Source organism: Geotrypetes seraphini, chromosome 4 (assembly GCF_902459505.1).
Source record: "Geotrypetes seraphini chromosome 4, aGeoSer1.1, whole genome shotgun sequence".
Classification (NCBI taxonomy): Eukaryota; Metazoa; Chordata; class Amphibia; order Gymnophiona; family Dermophiidae; genus Geotrypetes; species Geotrypetes seraphini.
This window is the reverse complement of record NC_047087.1, coordinates 283,868,053-283,893,133: the sequence shown is the minus strand read 5'-3', so window position 1 is coordinate 283,893,133 and position 25,081 is coordinate 283,868,053. Positions and strand designations below refer to the sequence as shown.

General features: G+C 46.7%; 1 protein-coding gene across 3 annotated transcripts in view; it reads right to left on the bottom strand.

Annotated features, from left to right (window-relative positions):
- The window catches only part of MMS19 (MMS19 homolog, cytosolic iron-sulfur assembly component), a 210,848-nt gene that overhangs the window by 77,943 nt on the left and 107,824 nt on the right, over window positions 1-25,081 (bottom strand). For all 3 annotated transcript variants that reach the window (XM_033940777.1, XM_033940775.1, XM_033940776.1), the window contains exons 14-22: window positions 23,560-23,638; window positions 23,146-23,271; window positions 21,178-21,256; window positions 20,276-20,373; window positions 13,564-13,695; window positions 11,848-12,000; window positions 10,973-11,072; window positions 7,900-8,002; window positions 7,569-7,643 (exon numbers count right to left, since the gene is read on the bottom strand). In XM_033940777.1, the coding sequence (XP_033796668.1) occupies window positions 7,569-7,643; window positions 7,900-8,002; window positions 10,973-11,072; window positions 11,848-12,000; window positions 13,564-13,695; window positions 20,276-20,373; window positions 21,178-21,256; window positions 23,146-23,271; window positions 23,560-23,638 (945 nt within the window). The remainder of the gene's footprint in view (window positions 1-7,568; window positions 7,644-7,899; window positions 8,003-10,972; window positions 11,073-11,847; window positions 12,001-13,563; window positions 13,696-20,275; window positions 20,374-21,177; window positions 21,257-23,145; window positions 23,272-23,559; window positions 23,639-25,081) is intronic.

Below are 25,081 nucleotides of genomic sequence, written 5' to 3'. Positions count from 1 at the left end.
CACTGGTCCAGAATCCTTGGGTGCGGAGACCCTCCAGGTGGGCCCCCCATGCGTAGTTCGACGAGTCGGTTGTGAGAACTTTCTGATGGGGGGGAGAGTGCATCAGCAAACCTCTGGATAGATTCGAAGAGGTCATCCACCAAAGTAGAGACTGCCGAAGAGCAGGTGTGACTAAGATGCGTTTGGATAGTGGATCGGACGATTGATTCCACTGTGATGCCAGGGTCCACTGGGGGATCCTGAGGTGGAGTCTGGCGAAGGGTGTCACATGTACTGTGGAGGCCATATGGCCCAGGAGCACCATCAGTTGTCTCGCCGGTAGGGTTTGGCGAGTAGACACCGATTGGCTGAGATGAAGAAGAGACTCCATGCGTTGTCGAGGCAGGAATGCTCGGAGTCGGGTGGTGTCCAGGACCGCTCCGATGAAGGGGAGGGACTGGGTGGGTTGTAGATGAGACTTGGAGAAGTTGATCTCGAAGCCCAAATTCTGGAGGAAGTAGGTTGTAGCCAAGGCCGCCGAAGTGACCTCTGGGGCTGACGGGGCCTTGATGAGCCAGTCGTCGAGGTATGGGAATACCTGTAGACCCCTGTCCCGGAGTGCCGCGGCCACTACCACCAGGCACTTTGTGAAGACTCTGGGGGACGAAGATAGGCCGAATGGTAGCACTCGATACTGTAGGTGCAGATTTCCCACCCGAAATCTGAGGAACTTTCGGGAGGCCGGGTGAATGGGGATGTGAGTGTAGGCCTCCTTGAGATCCAGGGAGCATAACCAGTCGTTCTGCTCGAGGAGGGGGTATAGAGAAGCCAAAGTCAACATGCGAAACTTCTCTTTGACCAGGGACTTGTTGAGGGCTCGAAGGTCTAAAATGGGTCGCAGGTCGCCCGTTTTCTTCGGGACGAGGAAGTACCGGGAGTAAAACCCTCGGTTCAATTGGTCTGACGGGACCGGCTCGACAGCCCGAAGCTGAAGTAAGGTTTGGACTTCCTGAAGAAGCAGGGCGGTCTGCGTCGAGCTTGAAGGATACTCTCTTGGAGGATGGTCCAGGGGGACCCGGTGGAATTGAAGAGAGTATCCTTCTCTTATGATGGTGAGGACCCATAGGTCCGTGGTTATGGCCTCCCATCGATGGTAAAAAAGATGGAGGCGGCCCCCTATGGGAGAGGCCGAGGTTATGCTCCCGGGGGGGGCGTCAAAAGGGCTGGGGAGCCTTAGGTACCGCCGGTGGCTGAGGTTTTTGCTGAGACTTCTGGGGAGGTTGTCTCTTCGCAGGCTGTCTCGCAGCAGGCGTTTGTCTGGGCATGTAACGCCGCTGGTAAATCAGGGGTGGCCTGGAAGGTCGAGACTGTTGGGGTTTGGGTTTGGGCCGCAGGATGGATTGAAAGGATTTTTCATGATCCGACAGCTTCTTGGTAACAGTTTCGATAGACTCATCGAACAGGTCAGCTCCAGCACACGGTACGTTGGCGAGTCTGTCCTGTAGGTTGGGATCCATATCGATAGTACGGAGCCACGCCAGGCGACGCATAGCTACCGCGCTTGCGGCGGCGCGTGCCTAGAGTTCGAATGCATCGAAGGAGGATTGCATCAGCTGGAGGCGTAATTGGGAGAGGGAGGCTACCACTTCCTCGAACTCGAATCGAGCTTGGTTGTCTATGAACGGAGTGAACTTGCGGAGTACCGGCAAGAAGAACTCCAGATAGGAAGAGAAAAAGAAGTTGTAGTTTAGCACCCGTGACGCCATCATGGAGTTTTGGTAGAATTTTCTACCAAATTTGTCCATCGTTCTCCCCTCTCGGCCCGGCGGTACAGAGGCGTAGACCTGGGAGGGATGAGAGCGTTTAAGGGAGGACTCGACCAGTAGGGATTGGTGGGAGAGTTGAGGGCCCTCGAACCCTTTATGGTGCACGATGCGGTATCGAGCATCGAGTTTGCTGGGGATCGCCGGTATGGAATACGGCGTTTCGAAGCACTGCATGAAGGTCTGGTCCAGTAATTTATGCAAGGGGAGCCGAAGCGACTCCGTTGGAGGGTTAGGTAAATGCATGGTGTCCAGATACTCTTTGGAGTATCGGGAGCCCGTGTCAAGGGTCACATCCAGGTCCTCCGCCATTTGTCGGAGGAATGATGAGAAGGACAATTGTTCCGCCAGCGTCGGTCTGTGGGACGGGCTGGAGGAGGAGGAGGCCTCCAGGTCCGTGGACATCGGGGAGTGACAAGGAGAATCGGGCGTCAGTGTCTCCTCGTACTCCGGGCCCCTCGGGGGGGACACCTCTGATGAGGAGTATCCCCTACGTTGCAGTTTTTTCTGCGGTGACACCTCCGAATGGCGTGAGGAGTGCCAGGATGAGTGTCTCGATCGGTGCCCGTCTCGGTGGCGGGACGGGGATCGGGATCGTCTGTGCATCGCATGGTCTCCCGAGGCCCCCAAGTGGATAGGGCTGGAAGCGGTGGATCGCAACTGGGTTTGCGATGCGGGTTCTTGCGATGCTACCCAAGTCTGGTAAGGAGTACGGAAGAACTCTTCCTGACTATGCCCAGGGCTTCGAGTATCGATCGGAGGTCTGGTCCCATGTTGGCGCGGAGGCGTAATGGGTTCTAATGGCGGCATATCGGTAATCGAGGTTTGCCGCGTGGGCATCGCCGCCCTCCCCCGTTCGTCCTCGTCGGTTGTCGAGGTCGAACGGTGAGGGGGAGGGGGCGGACCGCCCCTTTGGACCGGTACCGGGAGGTCACCCTGTATGGCAGCGATGAGCCCGGGTCCGATGGTCTGCATGAGCTCAACGAATTGAGCTTCCAGCGCGGACCGTAGCGAAGCCGATAAGGAGGGATCCGCACCGAAAGGGGGTCCTCCTGCACGGACATCGCGCTCCTTCGAGGCCGAGTGCTTCTGCTTAGTAGCTTTCGGCACTTTGATGACCATTGGTGGCACTGTGGAAGGAAGAGGTACCTGAACAGAGGAGACCGGGGCAGGCACCGACGTCGAGCTCGTGGATGGTGTCGGGGTGAGCGATGCCGGTTTCACCACACTCGATGCAGGAGTGGTCGATGCCGTTTCGCCCGAACCGGGGAGGTATCCGATGAAGTGGAGGCTGAGGGATCCTTAGCTGCGTCCATCTTGAACATCGATTCCCACAATAGGCAACGCCGCTTGAAAGAGCGTGCCGTAAGGGTAGAGCAAGGCCCGCACGATTTCGGGATGTGGTCGGGGCCCAAACACTGCAAACAGCGCCGGTGAGGGTCCGTGAGTGAAATCGCGCGTTGGCACTTGCTGCACTTTTTAAACCCGGTGATTGGCCGGGACATAGGCCGGAAAATCTCCGTCGCTAGGTCGAAGCCAGTGGGCCTGAGCCACGTGGCCGGCCCGTTCGACCTGCCGGAGGAAATAATCTTCTCTTTTTTTTTTTTTTTTTTTTTTGAAAAAGAAAAGTACTGTTAACTGTAATTAAAAGAAAACGAAAACGCGGACAAGGAAGGCAAATTTAACTGAATTCAGCTAGCGCATGAAGAAGTTGAACTTCTCAGCTCCGCGGAAAAGAAAGAACTGAGGAGACACGCCCGGATCTCCGGGTAGGAAGGCACCGGCGCATGCGCGGTGCGGGCATCTAGAAACTTTAAGTTTCTACAAGCAACACGTGCTTGTGAGACGTCCGTACCGGGGCTCTGTCTGATGACATCACCCACTAGTGAGAATACCTGCCTGCTTGTCCTGGGATAAGAAATAATTTTAACTTTTTTTTTTTTTTTTTTTTTTAGAAAAAATAAATTAAAAGTGAAATAAATTCAAAGAAATAAACAAAAACGCGGGTTAAAGAAGGCAAAAAACTGAAATTCAGTCAGCGCAGAATGAAGAGAAACTTCTCAGCTCCGCGGAAAGAAAAGAACTGAGGAGACACGCCCGGTACATCGGGCGGGAAGGCACTGGCGCATGCGCGGTGCGGGCATCTCGAAACTTCTGAGTTTCTTCAAGCAAGACATGCTTGCAAGATGTCCGTATCGGGGTTCTGTCGGATGACATCACCCACTAGTGAGAATACCTGCCTGCTTGTCCTGGGATAAGCAGGCGAATCTGAGATTGCAATTTGCTCACCCGGGCCTCTGGAAGGAAGACCTTCCCCAAGGAGTTGTCGAACAGAACCCCAAGGTACTCCAGACGCTGAGCCGGGACCAACCGACTCTTGGAAAGGTTGACCACCCAGCCCAGCGACCGGAGAAACTCCACCACCCGAGCCGTAACCCGGGAGCTCTCCTGCAACGACTTTGCCCGAATCAACCAGTCGTCCAGGTAGGGGTGTACCAGAATGCCCTCCGACCGCAAGGCTGCCGCGATGACCACCATCACCTTGGTGAACGTCCGGGGAGCCGTGGCCAGACCAAAGGGAAGCGCACAGAACTGATAGTGCCGACCCAAGATCGCAAAGCGAAGGAAGCGCTGATGAGAGGCCCGAATGGGAACATGCAAGTAGGCCTCCATCAGATCGAGAGAAGTGAGAAACTCCCCTGGCTGAACCGCCAGAATGACTGACCGCAGAGTTTCCATGCGGAAAGAGGGAATCTTGAGAGCCCTGTTGACCCCTTTCAAATCCAGGATGGGCCGAAAGGTCCCCTCCTTCTTGGGCACCACAAAGTAAATGGAGTACCTGCCGGTGTAACACTCCGGAGGGGGCACCGGAACAACTGCCTTGAGATCTATCAAGCGCTGAAGGGTCTGGCGAAAAGCCTGCGTCTTCCAAGGAGTCTGACATGGAGAGGCGAGGAAAAGGTCTGGCAGAGAGCAGGCGAACTCCAGGGCATAACCGTCCCGCACCACCTCCAGGACCCACTGATCGGACGTGATCTCGGCCCATTTGGGGAAAAATTTGTGCAGCCGGGCCCCCACCGGAACCAAAGGGGGCGCCGGCAAGGAGTCATTGTGCAGGACGGGAAACGGGGGAACCGGCGGAGGGATTCCCTGCCCCCTGACGGGCCCCCCGAAAGGGCTGCATGCGCTGGAAGAACCAACTCCAGGAAAACCCTGGAGCCGGGAAAGAAGCAGCCCCACGCCCAGGGCGATACTTGCGAAACTCCCGCAAACGCCCCCGGCCCGCACCACCCCTAGACGCAGGGCGGGCACGGTCCTCAGGCAGACAGGGCACCTTTGAGTCCGTCAGAGTCTGAATCAACTTATCCAATTCCTCCCCAACCAAAAAAGACCCCCGGAAGGGAAATTTAGTAAGCTTAGCTTTGGACGCAGCATCCGCCGACCAAGCGCGCAGCCCCAAAATACGCCGCGCGGCCATGCCAAAGGCCATAGACTTAGCCGAGATCCGCACCAAGTCATAAAGAGCATCTGAGAGGAACGAGGCAGCCATCTCAATCTTCGCCACCTCCTGATCCACCAAAGATCAGTCATCAGACTCCCGATCCAGGACACGCTCAGCCCACCGAAACACGGCGCGAGCGACCATCCCCCCACAAATAGCCGCCTGGACCCCAAAGGCAGAGACCTGAAAATCTTGCTTAAGGATGTTCTCCAACTTGCGCTCCTCAGAGTCCCGCAAGGCAGAACCGCCCTCAACAGGCACGGTATGCCGCTTAGAAATCGCTGAGACCACCGCGTCTACGACTGGCGATGCTAAAGTAGCCCAATCCCCCTCTGGGATGGGATACAAACGAGCCATGCTGTGCGCCAAACGAAACGGCGCCTCCGGTGTTTTCCACTGTTCCAGTATAATATCCCGAATATCCTGATGCATAGGAAAAGAGCGGGAAACGGAACGGATCCCCCGTAGCAGAGGGTCCCCCACACGCAGAGTCTCCAGCGGCGCATCCTCAAAACGCAACACCGAAGAAAACTGTTGAATCAGGTCCGGCAGCTCATCTCTCTGAAAAAGGCGCACCACGGACACCTCTTCGCCGGAGGACGGGAAACCCGACAACCCGCCGCCAGCGGCCGTCCCCTCGAGAGGGTCCTGGAAATCCTCAGAAGGGTCCAGGTCCTCATCCAGACCGACACGCTCCTCCGACCATAAATCCTCGTCCCACGACACCCGCGGACGCTTGGACAAGGGAGGAGGAGGAGGGGACGCCACAACAGACGAGAGAGGCAAAGCCGCAGGGAGCGCGGAGGAAACCCCACTCCCCGAAACCCCCTGAGCGCATCCGGGACCCCCAGCCGCCTGAAAATAGGCTCTGCACAAAGAAAAAAAGAAATCAGGAGAAAAACCCCCCGAGGGTCCCAAGGGACTCCCTGCCACAGCAGGGGACCCAGCAGAAACCTGCCCCTGTTTTTCCAATACAGGGGGAAGGTCACCTGAGGTGGAAAACAAAATGGAGGGGCCAGACTGAGAAGATGGCGACTTTCGCGCCAAAAATGCTCCCTCCATAGCCTGTAGCGGCTGAGAAACCTGAACAGTCCCAGCCGCTTAAACAGGCAAGTCGGCATCAGCTGTCAAAACATCAGCTGAGAGGGAATCCCCAACAACCCGACTGTCGGCGGCTCGGGGAATCCCTCCGTGGGCGGTTGGGGAAGACCGGGCTTCCCCACTGCTCCCAGCCGACTCGCGAGGCACCATCGGCGGGGAGCTCTGGGCGCCTGCAGCCGCTGCCGACGGAGCTCCTCCACCGCACCGGCCTGAACACCGCTTGCACAGGCCGGCCGCGAGTGCCTCGCGCCTGGAGCACAATGAGCACTTTTTCCCTTTAGAAGTGCTCATTGCTCCATACGCAACCTAGCTATAAAAAAGTGCCGGTTAGATGAAAAAATACAGTAAAATACAGTTTTCTTAAAGGGAAACAACCCTCCAGACCAGCACTACCTCAGGATTTATTTTTATTTTTTTACAGAACAAACTCCACAGGCTCTCAAAGCAATATGCCTTGCTTGATTTAGGGGGCAAGGCTTACTGCTGAGGCTCCTCTAAAAAAATGTGGGGAGGTGGAGGAAGTGGGGGGAGGGACCCCGCTCTAGACCCGCCGGGTTTGACACCCCCGAGATCGGACGAACCCCCAAACAGGGCCCACCCAAGCTCCGTCCGGCCAAAAACAGGGACAATAAACCCCCTAAACAAATTCCAACAGCCCTACCAAGGGGGATGGGTACAGATCACATCAACACCTGCTGGAGACTGAAAGAAGACTGAGGTAAATAGAGAAGGGAGTATATGATATACTGTCCCACAGTTTTGTTTTCAGTCTCCACCTGCTGGTCATGATTGGATATATACCCATTTGTAAAGATTAACCTCTACTGGTCTGGAGAGTGCTAAAGAACAGTAATTTTCTTCAGCGTGCGCCTCCGCGCTGCGCTCAATTGTCTGCTCGCGCCTTTGTCCCGGCGCGCTTTTGACCTGACACCGTTTTCTCTTACTTCTTTGAGCTTCTAGCTTAAATTGGAGCTGCTTCTTACTGGTCTCCTTATCTTAAGAAAGATATAGCAGCACTAGAAAAGGTTCAAAGAAGAGCGACTAAGATGGTAAAGGGGATGGAACTCCTCTCGTATGAGGAAAGACTAAAATGGTTAGGGCTCTTCAGTGGAGTAGAACAAGTACAAGTACAAGTGGATCGATTTTTCACTCCATTCACTTACGTTTCTCTGCAAGGGGCATACAAACGCCATTAACAAGGCCACTAATTGCCTTTGCTTCTCTTCTGATTCGCCCCCCTGGAGAGAAACACAAAAACAAGCATTCTGTATTTTCAAATTGGCTGGAGATGAAGTCTCTCTATAAAAATCAAATACCAAACAATGGTCTTCCCCGTGCCCTTTCTCTGTTAGACCCTGTACCCACTGCCATAGTAGCATATCCATCTCTATGGCTGCTGACTGTCACAGGCCTCTAGGAATATCCATGGGTTTAAGGGATCAGTCTGAATGGCAGGACACGCTGCACCGAGGAGCCTGGCTAGATTCAGCTCACCTGGAATGGCTGGAATCTGCGAGGGAAGCTGTTTTCTGGGAGAAAAGAAACATCTCCGTGCAGGAAAAGCCCCACAACCTGAGAGACACTGGGAGTGACTAACCTGAAGCAGAGAGAAATAAGTATCAGTGAAACACCAATCATCACACAAAATCTCACCTTAGCCTAAACACAAGTTTGTTTTGCCAACAGAAATTAGATTGTGAAGAAGGACTCTGTGCTATTTCTCAGTTTGGACAGAGATTGGAAGGAGTGGGGGATGTATGTATAAGAGAATATACCGATATCTTGCTCTTCTGCTTGGATTGGACACAGTTTATAGGGCCAGGGGGCATTCCTGTTAACACGTCTTAGGACTCAAGTAACAGGATCCAGGAGTAGCAAAATAGGGGTTTTATGTGCACTGTGATTCTTTCTTTTGCCTTGGGACTTTAGCTTTCCTCCGTGAGAGTTTCTTCCCTCTTGTGAGTTCTTAACTTACAAATTAATATACACTGACGTCCTCCTGTTCTTCAATTTATGGGTTACTCTTTTTTCCCATCACCAAGACCGAAAGAGTTAAATTTGCCCCCTTGACTTCAAATTGATGCAATTTCTACCTTTCCCCAAGAATGTTAATATACTACAACATTCAGTGAGGCGTTCTAGGTTTATACATTAGGAGAGTGCCGGGACGACGGAGTCCTAGATTAGGATTAGATTGATGGTACAAGCTCCAGACAGTCCCAGCTCAGAAATCAATACTAACCTGCATCAAAACCTTGCCTCAGATCTATACAGTGGCATAAGTTCAAATTTAGCGATCTTGAGCAAAACATTGCTGATTTCCACCCCTTGCAAAGGCATAAGCAGGAAGCTGCATAGTGCAACAGCACTGTACTTACCCTTCAAAGGGTTGCAAATAGGGTCTTCTGACATCTTTCTTATATCAGCTGAATCCACCCCGCCCCTCCCCCAGCAGCCTGAAAAGTGCCTAAATGCATTATCATCTGCTGCCTACAGGCCACATCTCAAGACAGCAGACATAAAATCACACAGCTGTTATAACAAAATTTGGCCCCAGGCAGCAGGAGATGAAGAGCTTAAACGCTTCCCTGGCTGCTATAGGGGAGGGGGCAATTCAACATATTTTATTTAAAGATGCTGGAAGGCCCTGTGCAACAATGCTAAAGGTGAAGTACTCTGTTGCTATGCTATGCTTTTCTTTCTGTAGTAGTCACCGGGTCCTCCACACTGCAAGGTCTGCTTGGGTGGAAATTTATCTATTTAAATTAAGTATTTATATACCACTTAAAGCCGAAGTGGTTTACATTCAGGTACTCAAGCTTTTTCCCTATCTATCCTGGTAGGCTCACAAGGGAATAGATTTAGTAGATAAAAGATAAGTTGTTCACCCTCTCCAAGGTAGGGAGAACGAGAGGGCACTCTCTAAAGTTAAAAGGGGATAGATTCCGTACAAACGTAAGGAGGTTCTTCTTCACCCAGAGAGTGGTGGAAAACTGGAACGCTCTTCCGGAGGCTGTTATAAGGGAAAACACCCTCCAGGGATTCAAGACAAAGTTAGACAAGTTCCTGATGAAACAGAACGTACACAGGTAGGGCTGGTCTCAGTTAGGGCACTGGTCTTTGACCTAGAGGCCGCCGCGGGAGTGGACTGCTGGTCACGATAGACCACTGGTCTGACCCAGCAGCGGCAATTCTCATGTTCTACCTAATGTACCTGGGGCAATTGGGGATTAAGTGACTTGCCCAATTATACCACTGCTTTGAGATAGTCTTTCTGAACCTTCCCTGGACACTGGCTCCTTGATTTGACCACTTAACATGGCTTCTCTTATGTTCTTGGGCGGTGTGTACAGTGTAAATTCCTGTTTGTTGGCGGTGGTTACAATTTTTACAGTTTATCATACTGTATATTTTTTCCCTAGTAAACTGTTTGCTCTTTGCTCCAAATACAGTCAAATCTCGGTTTACGAGTGCCACGGTTTGCGAGTGTTTTGCAAGACGAGCAAAACATTCGCAAAATCTGCATCTCAGAAACCGAGTTTGATTCGATTTACGAGCGCCCCCCCCCTGCGATCTGGCATCCCTCACTCACCCACCCACACACATTCTCTTACCCCTATCTGGCACCGGCACCAGCACCAACGCACAGGACATGCAGGTGCCGGAAGATCTTCCCTCTTCCTTGTGCTGGGCCTTGAGCATCTGCACATGCTCAAGGCCTTCTAGTTCTCATTCTCTCCGAGATTCTCGGAGATCTCCGAGAATCTGGAGAGAGCGAGACTAGAAAGCCTTGAGCATGCGCAGATGCTCAAGGCCCAGCACAAGGAAGAGGGAAGATCTTTGGGCACTAGCACCGGCATGTCCTGTGCATTGGTGCTGGTACCAGATAGGGGTAAGAGAATGTGTTTGAGTGGGGGATACTGGATCACCGTGGGGGGGGGTGGAGCAGCACCGGTGGCCTTGGGGGGGGGGTAAGATGGAGCAGCACCGGTGGCCTTGGGTGGGGGGAGTAAGGTAGAGCAGCGCTGGTGGCCAAGAGGAAAGGGGGGAGGAAGTGAAACGAATCAAGCGAATTTCCCTTACATCCTATGGGGAAACTCGCTTTGATATACAAGTAAATTGGTTTACGAGCATGCTTCTGAAATGAATTATGCTCGTAAACCAAGGTTCCACTGTATTTGTAAAATAATTGTCTGTAGTTGCATTTTTAGGTACTAAGAGACCACTGCAATGTCGCTCAAGACCACCAGGATACGGTACATGCTCAGGAACAAATGGAAAAACAGCTGGTGGCGGAAAGTTGCAAATGTAGAGGTCCGTGTGCAAATAGGATGTGAGCAGTGCTAGGCAGGACCCTCAGTGTTAACCACAAATAGGGTTTGAGGCACCAGTAACAGGAAGATACTGCTAATGCTCACCCCAGATTTAGGTAAAGGATTGGGGATGTTATTGTTAACACTCAGGATGACACTCACTCAGGACTCAGCTATACAGATAAGGAGGGAGTTATTGCTAACACTCTTAGAATCTGGGTGTAGAGTTAGGAGACATTGCTGAAGGTACTCACTCTGGGCTCAGATGGCTGCACGCTGCACTTATCACTGGCACCATGGCTGTCAAGACACTCTCATCCAGCAAGACAGGAGACTCTGCCTGGGTCTGTGTCTCTGAAACAGTAACATACAACACTGAAGATCTGAGACATCCCACCAAGGTGTTAGGTCAAAAGCGCGTCGGGACAAAGGCGCAAGCAGACAAATGAGTGCAGCGCGGAGGCGCGCGCTGAAGAAAATTACTGTTTTAAGGGCTCCAATGGGGGGGCGTGGGGGGGGACCCCCCCACTTTACTAACTAGTAAGTAAACTGGGGGTGCTCCCCAACAAAGCCCCCCGTCGGAGCCCCTAAAAACAGTAATTTTCTTCGGCGTGCGCCTCCATCTTGCGCTCAGTTGTCGGCGCGCGCCTTTGTCTTCCGCGTTGTTGTCTATGAACCCCCACCAACACTTGGAGCATGTCTCTCAGTTGCGTCCAATCCCACCTATCCTCCTCTCCTGAAAGCCTCTTAAGAGATCCTTGACTATGTCCCTCTAACGAGCTTTGCTTTGAAATCACTCATGGCAGATTTGATCTACCAGAAAGGGTTTTGCTAGGATTATGCTCTCACTATCTTTCTGATTATAAGTTTTTTTTAAAAAAGCTTCATTGCATTTCTTCAGCCATTAGGGTGTGGTGCACAGACAAACGGTTTTCTTTTTCTAAGTGATCTTGGTTAGAAAAGCAGGAAAACAAATGCAAGAAAACAAATGCAAAGAGAGCTAAGCTGCAATAAAAATTCCTCTCTGCACTTTTTGAGGTGTGTGAACGCTTATGAGTGCTCCATATCTCCAAAGTTTAAATTTACTCCAAGTGCCAGCTTCTGCATCTCTGAACTCATATCATTGTACCTTGCAATGCAGCTTGGACGGCTAGAGCCAGCAGACAAGGGATGACCGTTTGATGGTAGTACCACAAGCTCTCTGTATCTTGCTGGCATTGCATTGCCAGAAGGTGAAGGCTCTGGCAAACAGAGATCATGCCTTCAGCACACAAGATGCTTCCTTTGAATGAGAGAAAAAAGAAGCGCTTCCTTAAAATAAAATGCATCAAGAGCCAGTTCACTGCTCTTCACTACTCCAGAGGAAACCAATCAGAACCTTCATTACTCCAAAGGAAACCAATCAGAATCTTCACTTGAAGTACCCCCAATTCCTCATCCAACTAAGCAGTAAGAGATTAGAGAAGACAGCAGATGGTAGATGAGGCCTCTGGGGGAAATCCCTCTTTATTCTGTAGTTCCCTTCTTGTGGCCCTAATATTTATCTTACCACCCCCTCAATACTTCATACAGCAGCACCTCAGAACTGAGATATCCCGAGGTCAAACTTAAATCCAACTATTTCACAATTTTATGCAAGTTGTTTGCAGTGAAGCCACTTCATTCATCTCTTCTGCCACATTTCAGATATGCTCATAGGAAGGTGTGATGCTCATTCCTCTAAGTCTGTCTTTAAGCATCACCCCTATAAAGTCCCTAAAAGAACTAGGGGCTAGATGCACTAAAGTCAGTTGGTAATATTGACTGGATTGCTGTTGGCCAGTTCTCTGGCCGATTGTGGAACAGCGATCGATGCAAAGGTATGGGGGAGGAGTTTGGGGAGTGGGGGGAGGGTAGAGGATGGAGTGGGAGGAAGAGGGAAGAGCATCCCATGGCAGGAGGGAGTGGGCAACCCTCCTGCCTTTTTGTGAGGGGGGAGGGTAGAGGATGGTTCAGGGGGGCCTCCGTTGGCAGGAGGAAGTGGGCATCCCTTCTGCCAATCTTCTCTCATGGTTGGGATTCCCGGTGCCGCATTCGTCAGGGATCGTTGGGGAGGGCCATCATCGGCGGTGGGAGACTTTTCTTTTTTTTTTAATAGGACAGATATTTTGTGTGTGTAACACATGCAAAATATTTGTGCCATTGAAAAAAAATGAAAAAAAACCCAGGCAGACCTGTCAGTAACAACTGCCGACAAGTCTAGACCAGTCGGTTTTTCCGATAGCCAAAACCCCTATTTTTTTTGGGGGGGGGGAGGGGTTTAGTTAATTTGCATGACCGGATTCGAAAATGGGCAATCAAGGGGGTAAACCTGCGGTGAGCTGTTTTGTGCATCGGGTCGGTAAAAGCGATTATCGCTAAAGCTGTGAAAACAGGTTTAGCGATGATCGCTGACTTTTTTAGTGCCCTAGGTTTAACAATAGTCACACTTTATGGATCCAATCACTACATCTTGGCTAATAGCCAATCAATTCCCATTTCAGACTATATAATTTCAAATATTTTCCCCAATATAGCTGCTCTAAAGTTTGAAGGAATTTTAAAACTAATGATGGGGCAGTAACTCTTTATTATTATTATTTTTACCAACATTATAGATTAAAACAATTATATCAAAAGAATGATGGAAGGTAACACAGGAAACACAAAGAAAATTATGGCATATAAACCACAAAAGAGGCTGTAAGGTTTTAAATAGCAGGTGAACAAGGCTATTTTCTGTATTCAGGTTGGATATCTAGCACTACAGACATGACTTTGGCACTGCTAATGCATCTCTCCCTGCCCGGTCCCCTGGTTCACTCACCTTTCTGTACATGTTGTAAGTAGCGCAGCAGGAGAGGCACTGTTTCCCTCACTATACAGGGATGTGTAGAAACTGCAGATAAGGCCCTGAGACAACGCTGCCTCAGAGAACTCTGGCTTGGCTCCATCTGGTCTGCAATTAAAACCAAGTCAGCTCTGAGCACCACTGGCAGAACGGTTTCCCTTTCATTTGTATTAAAACATACAGAGATGAGACTCTAGAGAACTTACAGTGACTATGGAAAAGGGAATGGGGACTTGTATACCGCCTTTCTGTCACTTTGGCATTTCAAAGTTGACATTCAAAGTGGTGGGCACTGGAGGATTAAGTGACTTGCCCAGGGTCACAAGGAGCAGCCCTGGGATTTGACCTCACAACCTCTGGGTGCAGCAGTTCAACTAGTGAGCCAAAGCCCTTCCTCTATGGAAGAGGAGATCATGGGCACTGAGCAGGCTAGGCACAGTTGGTTGGTTCCAACTTATTTTCCTCACTTGCAATTCTAGTTACTCCACTGCCAAAATCAGGTTAATTTATTTTCCCTCTCCACTGAAAACAGTTACAGAAATCTTTCAAAGCATGGCAGTGTGCAGATGAGATGAAGAGATGGAGAAGTGGAGGGACGAATAATGCAACGGTCCTAGAACTGGGGGAACCAGCGACTTGTGACCTTGGGCAAATACTTAACCTTCCATTGCCCCAGGTACAAAAACTAAGATTGTGAACTCACTAGGGACAGGGAAAATGCCTACTGTATCCTATGTTATATGTAAACTATTTTGGTTGTGCCACAGAAAGGCAGTACTATCAAAAATGATAAACATAAAGGTATTTGGGTCCAGCAGTTTTTCACCATGATATTACATAACATAATATTGTGCTTTTTAACCACGTAACCAGAAGTTCAATGCGGTTTACAAAAGATTATAAAAGTAAGCATATTACATAAAATAAGATGGTTAGTTAGTCAGTCAGTCAATCAAATATTTAGAAAAAAGATAGGTCTTCAATTGTTTTCTAAAATGTCTGTAAGAACGGGTTGTGAGCAATAATATTTGAAATTCATTGTCATGAAGAGCTGCTTGAGATGCCAAAGTATGATTAAGAAGTTTCTTACTCCTACAACCTTGGACAGATGGAAAATTAAACAAAGGATGAGTTCTTCTACAGTGTCTGTAGGAAGCCAAAGAAAATCTGTTGACTAGGTAAAAAGGAACTATACCATAAACGGCCTTATAACAGAAAAAGCCTAACTTAAACAACACCCGAGCTTCCATAGGCAACCAATGCAATTCACAATAAAAGAGTGTGACATGGTCATATTTCTTCAGGCCATAAATCATTCTGACTGCTAAATTCTGTATTATTATAAGTCTTGCTAATTCTTTCTTAGTGACTGTCAGATAGATGAATCGAGAAGACTCAGTAATAACGATTGAACCAATAGACTAAAAGCAGTAGATTCGAAATAAGATCTAATTGTTCGTAATTTCCATAACGTGAAATGGCATTTACATACCGCAGCATCTATCTGAGCTTTCATTGTAAGATGCTGGTCCAAAATAACTCCCAAAATTTTAATCGTTGGATGAATTATATACAGAGTTGAATTTATACTGATGGAAGGTTCAAAGGGAATTTTACTAGAAGTCGCCACAAAAAACTTTGCTTTGCCAGAGTTAAGTTTGAGTTTGAATTTTTGCAGCCAAGAGTCCATCTGTTTCATTACAATTTCAACTTTAGTGGTAATCTGAGATAAAACTGAAGTAAAAGGTATGACAATAGTGATGTCATCAGCATAACTAAACAGTGCTACGGTAGATCCAGACTACTCAAACATGAGCCCAGTGATAAAAGATAAACATTAAATAATGTGGGTGAAAGTGGAGATCTCTGGGGAACACCATATGGATTTTTCCAGATAGAAAGGTGGGTCCTAACCAGTGTACGGCCGCAGTCAGTTGTAGGGGATGAATTTCGGTTTGATCCTTAGCCCTTGCCTCATGGAGTTCCACAGGGCTTTCTGCTCCCACTTTTTCTCTTAATGTTTACCTTGAGTCAGTTGGTAAGATAATTCAATAATTTAGACTGCTAATTCATCTATGGAGATGATATCTAAATACACTTGCGCATGAGTCGAGTCTCTTTCATTTGAAAGGAAACCCTGCAATGAAAGGGCATAGGATGAAGTTAAGAGGTGATAGGCTCCGGAGTAATCTAAGGAAATACTTTTTTACAGAAAGGGTGGTAGATGCGTGGAACAGTCTCCCAGAAGAGGTGGTGGAGACAGAGACTGTGTCTGAATTCAAGAAGGCGTGGGATAGGTATTTGGGATCTCTTAGAGGAAGAGATGATGGTTACTGCAGATGGGCCGACTAGATGGACCATTTGGCCTTTATCTGCCTTCACGTTTCTATGTTAATATTAATTCTACAATCTATTACTCTCTCTGTGTCAGACAGTTAAACAAGTTTGGGTTTTAGGCTGCAGATAAGCTTAGGGTTCAGTGACCTTCGTAAGGCTGGATTAAAGCACAGGCTAGGCAAACATACCACCTGCCTGGGGCCCAAACTTTTAAAAGGGCCCTCTGAAGACGGATTTTTGCTTTGGTAAGTCAACTGCTGGCAGAAAGAAATGTGTGTTGAGGTGGGCACAGCCACTGCTGCTCATCAAGATCTCCCACCCCAGTGAATTGTCCTCCATTCACCAGGAGGAGCTGGCAAGCAGCACTTACCTGCAGCGTCTTTCCCTACTGGTTTTCCTTTGCACGGAAAACTGTTTTGGAGATTTTAAAAGTGCTTTTATATTACGAAGGGGACTTAACACTTTTGTTTGCCTAGGAACCACAAAAGGGTTATGTTGAATCAATTTTTATTTTCAAATAACAGAGGATAAACCAACAGGCAGTAACCAGAGTAACAGAAGAGAACAATCAGATACAGAATATCAGATCCAACAATCCCCACCCAAACCACCCCCACCCCAAACCCCCTAGACTGAAGCAAGAAATAACTGTAGTGCAGTACCACAAAAGGGTTAATCCCGTCCTGCAACTTGCCCAGGCCTTACTGATTTCAAAATTATAATTCAGTGCATCCTGCTAAAGAAATTTAAACATGTTCAGAATGTGACAGCTACAGTTCTGTTGGGCATGAAGCGAAGGGAGCATATTTTGCTGATTTTGAGGAAATTACACTGGCTTCCAATTCATTTAGGATCTTGTTTACAGTCCTCTCTCTTGCATGCCAATATATTCAAGATACGGTTCCTCAATATCTGAAAAGTAAGCTACGTCGCTACAATCTTCCCATAGTTTGAGGTCATCCCAAGATTCGATCATGTCTATTTCTCCTACATCTGTGGTCAGATTAGGATGTATTTGATCTTTTCTGTTATTGCTCCCCCCCCCCCAAAATCTGTAAAATGCACTCTCAAAAGGTTATGAAATTATGCCAAAATTTTAAGAAAGGCCCAAATCTTGATGGCTATTGTAAGAGAGCCCACTTGTTAAAGTATTTTATGCTGATGTCCATCACTGTGGGGAAGAAATGATAACATAAACATATTCAATTCGCGGCATCCAGTGTACAAGGCTCCTCCCGAGTCTCCTTCCCCTTCAAAGTCATTAATTCCACTTGGCTGTGTAAAAGGAGCCATGCCAAGGACCCTGAAGAGTCATTTAATAATAATAATAATAATAACTTTATTTTTGTATCCCGCCATACCCGGAAGAGTTCTAGGCGGTTCACATCAATTAAACAAGGTTACAAGTGGTTTACAGCAGTTGAGCGGGGTTATGAGCGGTTCAATAACAAATTGATCAAAGTTGCCAGGGGGGGGGGGTGAGGGAAGGATGTAGAGGGGAGAGTGGGTGTTAGATAGAAGGGGCGTTGGGATCCTGGTCTTGGAAGAGGCGGGTTTTGAGTAGTTTTCTAAAGCCGAGGTAGTTGGGGGCCTTGAGGGCCATTTGGGATAACCATGGGTTTAGCTTAGTGGCTTGGAAGGCGAGGGTTTTGTCGAGGAATCTTTTAGAGTGGCAGAGTTTAAGGGAGGGGTAGGCGAATAGTTGGATTCTGCGGGAGTCCTTGATGCTGTGATTTAGGGCGAAGTGAGGGATGATGTAGCTTGGGGATAAACCAAATACTGTTTTATAGCAGAAGCAGGCGAATTTGAATAGGACTCTGGATTCTAATGGCAGCCAATGGAGTTTGTGGTAGAAAGGGGTGATGTGTTCCCATTTTTTCAGGCCGAATATGAGGCGGACAGCAGTGTTCTGGATCATTTTGAGTCTCCTGATGGTTTTTTTTGTGGAGCTTAAGTAAATGATATTGCAGTAGTCCAATATGCTGAGGATGGAGGATTGTACTAGCAGGCGGAATGAAGTTTCGTCAAAGTATTTTTTTATGGTGCGGAGTTTCCAAAGCACCGAGATACTTTTTCTGACGGTATTGTCCGTGTGTTTGTCGAGGGATAGATGTTTGTCTAGTGTGACGCCGAGTATTTTTAGGTTGTGTTCAAGGGGGAAAACGGATCCTTTTACTTGAATTGTGGTGTCTTTGATTTTATCTTTGGGGGTTGCTAGGAAGAATTTTGTTTTATCCGGGTTTAGTTTTAGTCTGTATGATAACATCCAGTGTTCTATCTGATTGAGTATGCTTGAAAGGAAGGTAAGGAGCTCTGATGTAAAACTGGTTAGCGGGATGATTATAGTGATGTCATCTGCGTAGATAAAAAATTTGAGCTTGAGGTTTTGCAGAAGGTTTCCTAGGGAGGCGAGGTAGACGTTGAACAGGGTGGGAGATAGGGGGGAGCCCTGTGGCACGCCACAGAAGTTCTCCCAGCTATATGAGAAGGCGTCGTTTTTGAATACCCTGTATGATCTGTTCCGTAAGAACCCGTGGAACCAGTTAAGGACCTGGCCCGAGATGCCTATGTAGGAGAGGCAGTCAAGGAGAATGTTGTGGTCGACCAGATCGAATGCGCTGCTCAGGTCGAGTTGTACAATCAAGGCGCTGGAGCCTTGGCTGAAGAGTTTGTGAAGGTGGTCTAGGAGAGAGGCTATAATGGTTTCGGTGCTGTGGTTGGAGCGAAAGCCTGATTGATTGTCATTTAGGATATTGAATTTATCAAGGTATGTGGTAAGTTCGGCATTAACCAGCCCTTCTGCTATTTTGGTGAATAGTGGGATGCTTGCGATCGGTCTGTAGTTGGACGGGATATTGGGTGGTTCTTTTGTGTTTTTTATGATTGGGGTGATCGAGATGTGGCCTTGTTCTGCTGGGAAGCTTCCGGTAGACAGTAGGAGGTTGACCCATGCCAGCATATTTGCTTTGAAGTGGGTTGGAGCCGTTTTCATGACGTTAGGGGGGCAGGTGTCTAGTCTACAGAAGGAGTTGGTATATTTGTTATAGAATTTGTTGAAGGATTGCCAATCGATAGTAGTGAATTGATCCCAGTTTAGGTCTGCTCTGAACCCCGGGTCTGGTTTGGGACTGTTGTTGTCTTGGAGGGTTGGAAAGTCCCCGTGGGGATTGGCAGGGGCAGTTATCGAATATCTTAGTTTCAGTATTTTGGAGTTGAAGAAGTCGGCTAGGGAGTTGGCGGTTAGTGTGGGTTCCTCGTCCCGGTTGTCGGTAACTGTCTCGAGATTGTAAAGATCGTTGACCAGTTTGAAGAGGTTACTACTGTTGATTGTGACATTTCCAATTTTTTGGGCATAGAAGTTTTTTCGTTTATCCTTGGTTAGGGTTTTGTAGTTTTTTAGTTTAAGTCTCCATTCTATTCTGTGCTCTTGGGTTCCAGATTTGGTCCATTGTCTCTCCGATTTTCTGAGGTCCTTTTTTGCCTGTAGTAGCTCTAGGTCAAACCAGCCCTCCTGGTTTGAGGATCTAATTCTGCTGGTTTTTAAGGGGGCTATTTCGTTTAGTATGTTTGTGCTGTCTTTGATCCAGGTGGTCATGATTTGGTTCGTTTCGTCATTTTGTTTTGTGATAGTTTCGTAGCGGGACCAGAATTCATTCGGGTCGATCTTGCCTCTAGTGGTGTGGGTTTTGGTGTTTCTTGCTTTTCTGTTTATGGTGGTTTATGGTGGTTATGTTATGGTTCTATTTATGGTCCACAGTAGAGTAAAATATGTAGGACCCACACTGGACCCAGTGCTGCTATAATTTATAAGCACACTCAGGTTCTGCCTAGATAAAATAAGTGCTTTTATGTTTATTAGTCTTTTGCTTGTAAATCCAGGTTATTCTTTCTATTTTGGTTCTCATTCTGATGTTGTGCCTGTTAATTAGGGACAGCACAAGTTCCAGAACGGCACAGCAGGCCTCAATCTTTTTTTTTTTTTAAATTAAATTTTTATTATAATTTTATACAAATACAAAACAACCACCACAGTCTCATATCACTGGGATACAGCACAGTAGTAAAACACAACCATAATATAACAACAGCATAATATGCAGTACATATTAGTTACTTCCCCGTCAGATCCCAGCTCCACCCCCATCATATCAAGTAGGATGAAATAAAACATGAAAAACAAAAATAAAAATAAAATAAACCCAAGATAATGAACACCATTTGGAAGTCCCTTTGTGGTTCCTTCAAAGAGATTCCCATAATTCCCCACAATCTCCTCCCCCCCCCTCCCCAACTCGAAGAAAGGATTAAATAAAATGGAATATTTTGTCAGGCCTCAAACTTAAGGATGTACCTGTCTGTAATTTTTCAGAGAGCTTCGGCACCAGCCTGCTGGCAAAGGCAGATGGGTACATTCTGGCCAGCGACCCAGAAGCTTCCATTGCTGCCAAACTGTTAAGCGAGGAAAAAAGAAGTGTGAATCACTGTTCCTATGCAAGGTGTCTATGAAGACAGTAACCAACAAGAGAGATGAAAAGAGCAACATGCTGAAAGCCAAATCTCAGAGGCTCAGGCAACTAAGGCAAGGCTATTTGAAAATTAGTGCAATTCCCAGCTACCTCCATCCCTCAGGCCCAGATTCTTGAACCGGTGCCAATTTTCTAAGCCGGTAAGCACCATGCTTCCATTAAAAACGCTGTCCAAACGCCATTTTTAACTGAGATTTGAGGTGCATACCAGAATTGCGCCTACATAGGCATGTTAAGGTGCCGAATACCAAAGTAGTAATAATAATAATAATTTTATTCTTATATACCGCCAAAGCCATATAAGTTCGAGGCGGTTTACAGCAAGAGGCGCTGGACAATCAGCGAAGAGGTTACAATCAAAGTCAGCAATACAATCTTACATAATAAAGAATATGAAAGCTAAAAGGTTCATAGGGTTACAGGATTGAATAAGAAGTGGTGATTAGATTCTTAGTTAACAAATTAGGCATGGCCCATGCTAGAAGTGGCATTAGGTGGCCTAAAGCGCCTACATAGATGCAATTCATGCAAGGATAGGTGCTGGAAATATAGGCCCAGAAAATCCTGGCCTACATTTCTGGCACCTGTCTTTAGTGTCGGCACAATTCTGAAACTGGTGCCAAAGCGTGATTGACATGCGATTGGCAGCCGCCAATATCGGCGCCAGTTCAAGAATCCAGGCCTCAGTGTCTATGGGAAAGATTCTTAAACCCTGAGGAACACCTACTGGTTTTGTGCATCCTTTTCCACAATGAGCCTGTAGAGGTGATCCACCACTAGTTCCATGTCTGAGGTCGACAACAACCCTGAAAACAGAAAGGACATGGTTTGGCTGAAAGGCTCCTGACAAAAGCCCTCCCTTCTTTTCCATCTCCTCAAAGTCACGCAGGAAACACTACACCAAGCTAAAATGGAGTCACGACCCATACAAGTCAATCATTTTGTCAAGGTTGGATTACTGCAATTCAGTGCATTTGGGTCTTTCAAAGGTCAGTCTGCAGAGACTTCAATTAATACTTAACAATGCAGCTAAACATATTTTCGGTAAGAGTAAATTTGATCACGTAATCCCTCTGCTCAAGGAATTACATTGGCTTCCAGTGTATCTCAGAATTCAATTTAAGTGCATTTGTATTGCATTTAAGATCCTATTTGGCATTTTAGCCACTTTGATTCTTTTAGATTGGAATGTTCATAGATCTCATCTTGCCAGAAGTTCTCAAAAATTAAAACTTACATTTTCTTCTCTCAGTGGTAAAAACAGAACCTTCAAAAGATTTAGTCATTCTTTTGCTTTTAAATTAACCGAATTCTGGAATGCTTTACCACTTACATTAAGAAGTTTAGGTTCTTTTGCTTTATTCTGGAAAGTTTTGAAAACTTTTTTGTTTGCTAAACATTTTGGAAATTAACTATTTCAGTCTACTTTTCCTTGTCAATTTTATGTATTATGTATTACATTATTGTTAATCAAGTCAAGCTCCTCTTGATTGATGACTCGGTCTATAAAACTAAGTTTTAGTTTAGTTTAGAGGGCATGGGAGTCCGACCTGGCAGATTTGTGTTATTTGCATGTAAGGGGGGGAGGGGGTTCAGCATGTCATCTTATTGACTCAAGACTCTTATTCAGAGGGAAAGTGAGTTTTGCCCCCAAAAATTCACACCCAAGGAATTACCTTTGTCTAATCCAGGGGTAGGCAATTATGCATGAGATGGATTTGCATCTCAAGGAGTCAGTGCATGCAAATCCATCTCATACATATTCATTGTGGATATCCTGAAAACCTGACCTGGCTCTGGCTCTCGAAGACCAGAATTGCCTACCCCTGGTCTAATCAAACCATGAAAAAGTAATTTTAAACTTGCTCCTGATGAATTCAGGACCAGGCAGACCCACTGCCTGGCTCAAAGTTGCATCATCACCACCAGGATCTGGGCTCTGGCTGATCTCTTCGCCGTACAACAGCTGTGTTGTCAACATTCTCTTTTGCATTTGTGCACAAGTTCAAAATCTTCCAAATGATGATGGATTTAATCTCTCCGAGTGTGTCAATTTCTGTGACTGGTAAACCTCCTGATGGCATTTATTTTCCAGAAAATTAGCAAAGAGCTAGCTACTAACTTACTTTTCCTTGCTTGTTAGTGCTAGCTGTAATGAGTTCAGAAAACTGTAACCTACTTGTATTGTCATGGACACCTCTTTATACAAATCCTGCCCTATATTTGCTTTAATGAAGCTTTCATTGGATGTGTATGTTTACAAGGCTTGCAATTCAAACATGTACAAGATTTTTCTAATAATTTAGTAGCTTTAAGGCATTTGAAAGTGGGTAAAAAATTCCTCAAATGTTGACACTACAATGTGTACAGTAAGAAGCAAAATATCTTCCATATCATGCATCCTCTCTTCCCCTGCTCTCCCTTCACCACCCCCTATTCAAGTCAGATACAAAACTTAGGGAAAAGTACAACTGATGCTATATCAAGGCACAAAGCAGCCAGATGGAAATTATCCTCAAACATAGCTTCAGGCAACAGAAGGGCCTGAAAACTGGTAATTATGATGGCAAGTAACATTTAGTAAGGTTTGAAATAGGATGTAAAAAGCACCTAGAAGTCACTTATTTTTTTTAAGGCCCACCCTGCGTCAGAGCAAGCACTTTAACCTTAGCCAGCACGGTTAAAGAAGACAGACCTTGTAGAGAGCCCAAGGCCGTCAACGCCTTGATTCCCACCAGCTGCAGTTGGACATTGGGATCAGTCAGTGCAGAGTACATCACAGTGCAGAGACAGTCTTTGAAACCTGTAAGCGCATTCTCATCTGAGGAAGGGGAGAGAAAAAAAAAGCCAATTTCAACATAAGGTGGTGGCATAATTCAGACAGGGAACTTGGTATAATAAAAATGATCAAAGCCTCCAAAAAATCCAGTGGAATAATTTTGAAGCTGATCTGTTTCATGACTGTAGTGAAACAAACTGTCACCTATACTAGTGATGTCATGACTTATTTGGCACATGCTGATGTCATCATTTAGGGGACTTTGGAAAGTAGCTTTGTTCATGTATATTCAAGTAAACTAGCACTTCAGTGCCTGGATCTGGAGTCTACCTTCCTCTTCATGTATCCACTTCCCCTGCAGTTTCAGGAAACCCAGAAGCATCTCCACGATTGTCCTTCTCTGACTGCTCTGAAAGGGTGAAAGGGCACAGATAAGAGTCTCACAGATCTGAGTATTCCACCCCCCTCACCCCTGAGGTTTTCACCATTCTATGAACCTCTCCTTCCCACATACTATAGAAACAGAACCCAAGATCAGACTTTCAACTACACTGGGAAGCCTTTGAATATCTTGTTAAATGGGTGAGCACCGATCAGGTTTAACCACCAAGCAGGAAAAAGAGCAAATAAATAATAAATCCATTATTTATTTATTAGGATTTATTTACCACATTTTTTTGAAGAAATATCTTCTCACATTACTTAAGAACATAAGAAATATACCAAAGGTCCATCAAGCCCAGTGTCCTGTTTCCAACAGTGGCCAATCCAGGTTACAGTACCTGGCAGGATTCCAAAAGAGTAAAATAGATCTCATGCTGCTTAATAATGGCTTGTGGACATTTCTTTTAGGACATTTTCCAAACCTTTTTTAAACCCTGCCAAGCTAACTGCTTCACTACATTCTTTGGCATTTAAGTCCAGAGTAAACTCTGGAATTAAATGCCAGAGAATGTAGTGAAGCAGTTAGCTTAGCAGGGTTAAAAAAAATATTTGGCTAAGTTCCTAAATGAAAAACCCATATGCAGTTATTAAGATGGACTTGGGAAAATCCAGTGCTTATTTCTAGGATAAGCAGTATAAAATCTGTTTTACTCTTTTGAGATCTTGCCAGGTATTTGTGACCTAGATTGGCTACCGTTAGAAACAGGATACTGGGCTTGATGGACTTCAGTCTGTCCCAGTTTGACAACTCTTATGTTCTTAAGTAGTGCTAGAAAATATTTCTTCAAAAAGGTGGTAAATAAATCAAGACCTAAATTTTATTTGCTCTCTTCCTGCTGGTTACTAAACCTGATCAGTGCTCACCCATTAAACAAGTCGTTCAAAAGGCTGCCTGTGTCTGGGGAGCACATTGTGAATTTAAGCTCATATGGCTGAGCTTACTGGTTCAATTTTCTCAATTCCTGTAGAAGGAATATGGGATACAAAGCTCAGGATGTTGCAATCTCTACAAAGATACAAGATTTTCACATTGGCAGCATACTTGCATCTTTAGATCCACTTTTGAATTCATAAAGCCCAGCCACCTTGTTCATCCTGACCTTGTGTAATTAGGAGTAGGCCAGATCCATAGTGAGAGTCTTCTATGCAAGCAGAAAAGGCACTGAACAGGCTTCCCAAGGGTTTACCACTCTTCCATGCCCCCTTACTATAGTGAACTAGCAGATTTAATCTCCCAAAACTGGCAATAGCTTCTGAACCGCTGCAATTCCTGCTGAAATGCTGACTTGCTTTAATATATAAAGGTAAGAAGTGTTTTGTTGGGAGGGGGTTTGAGGGGGGCAGCAGCAACACCTTATAGTTCCACTGCAGCTAACACTATAGAGGTTTGCTGCAGACTTAAGAAATT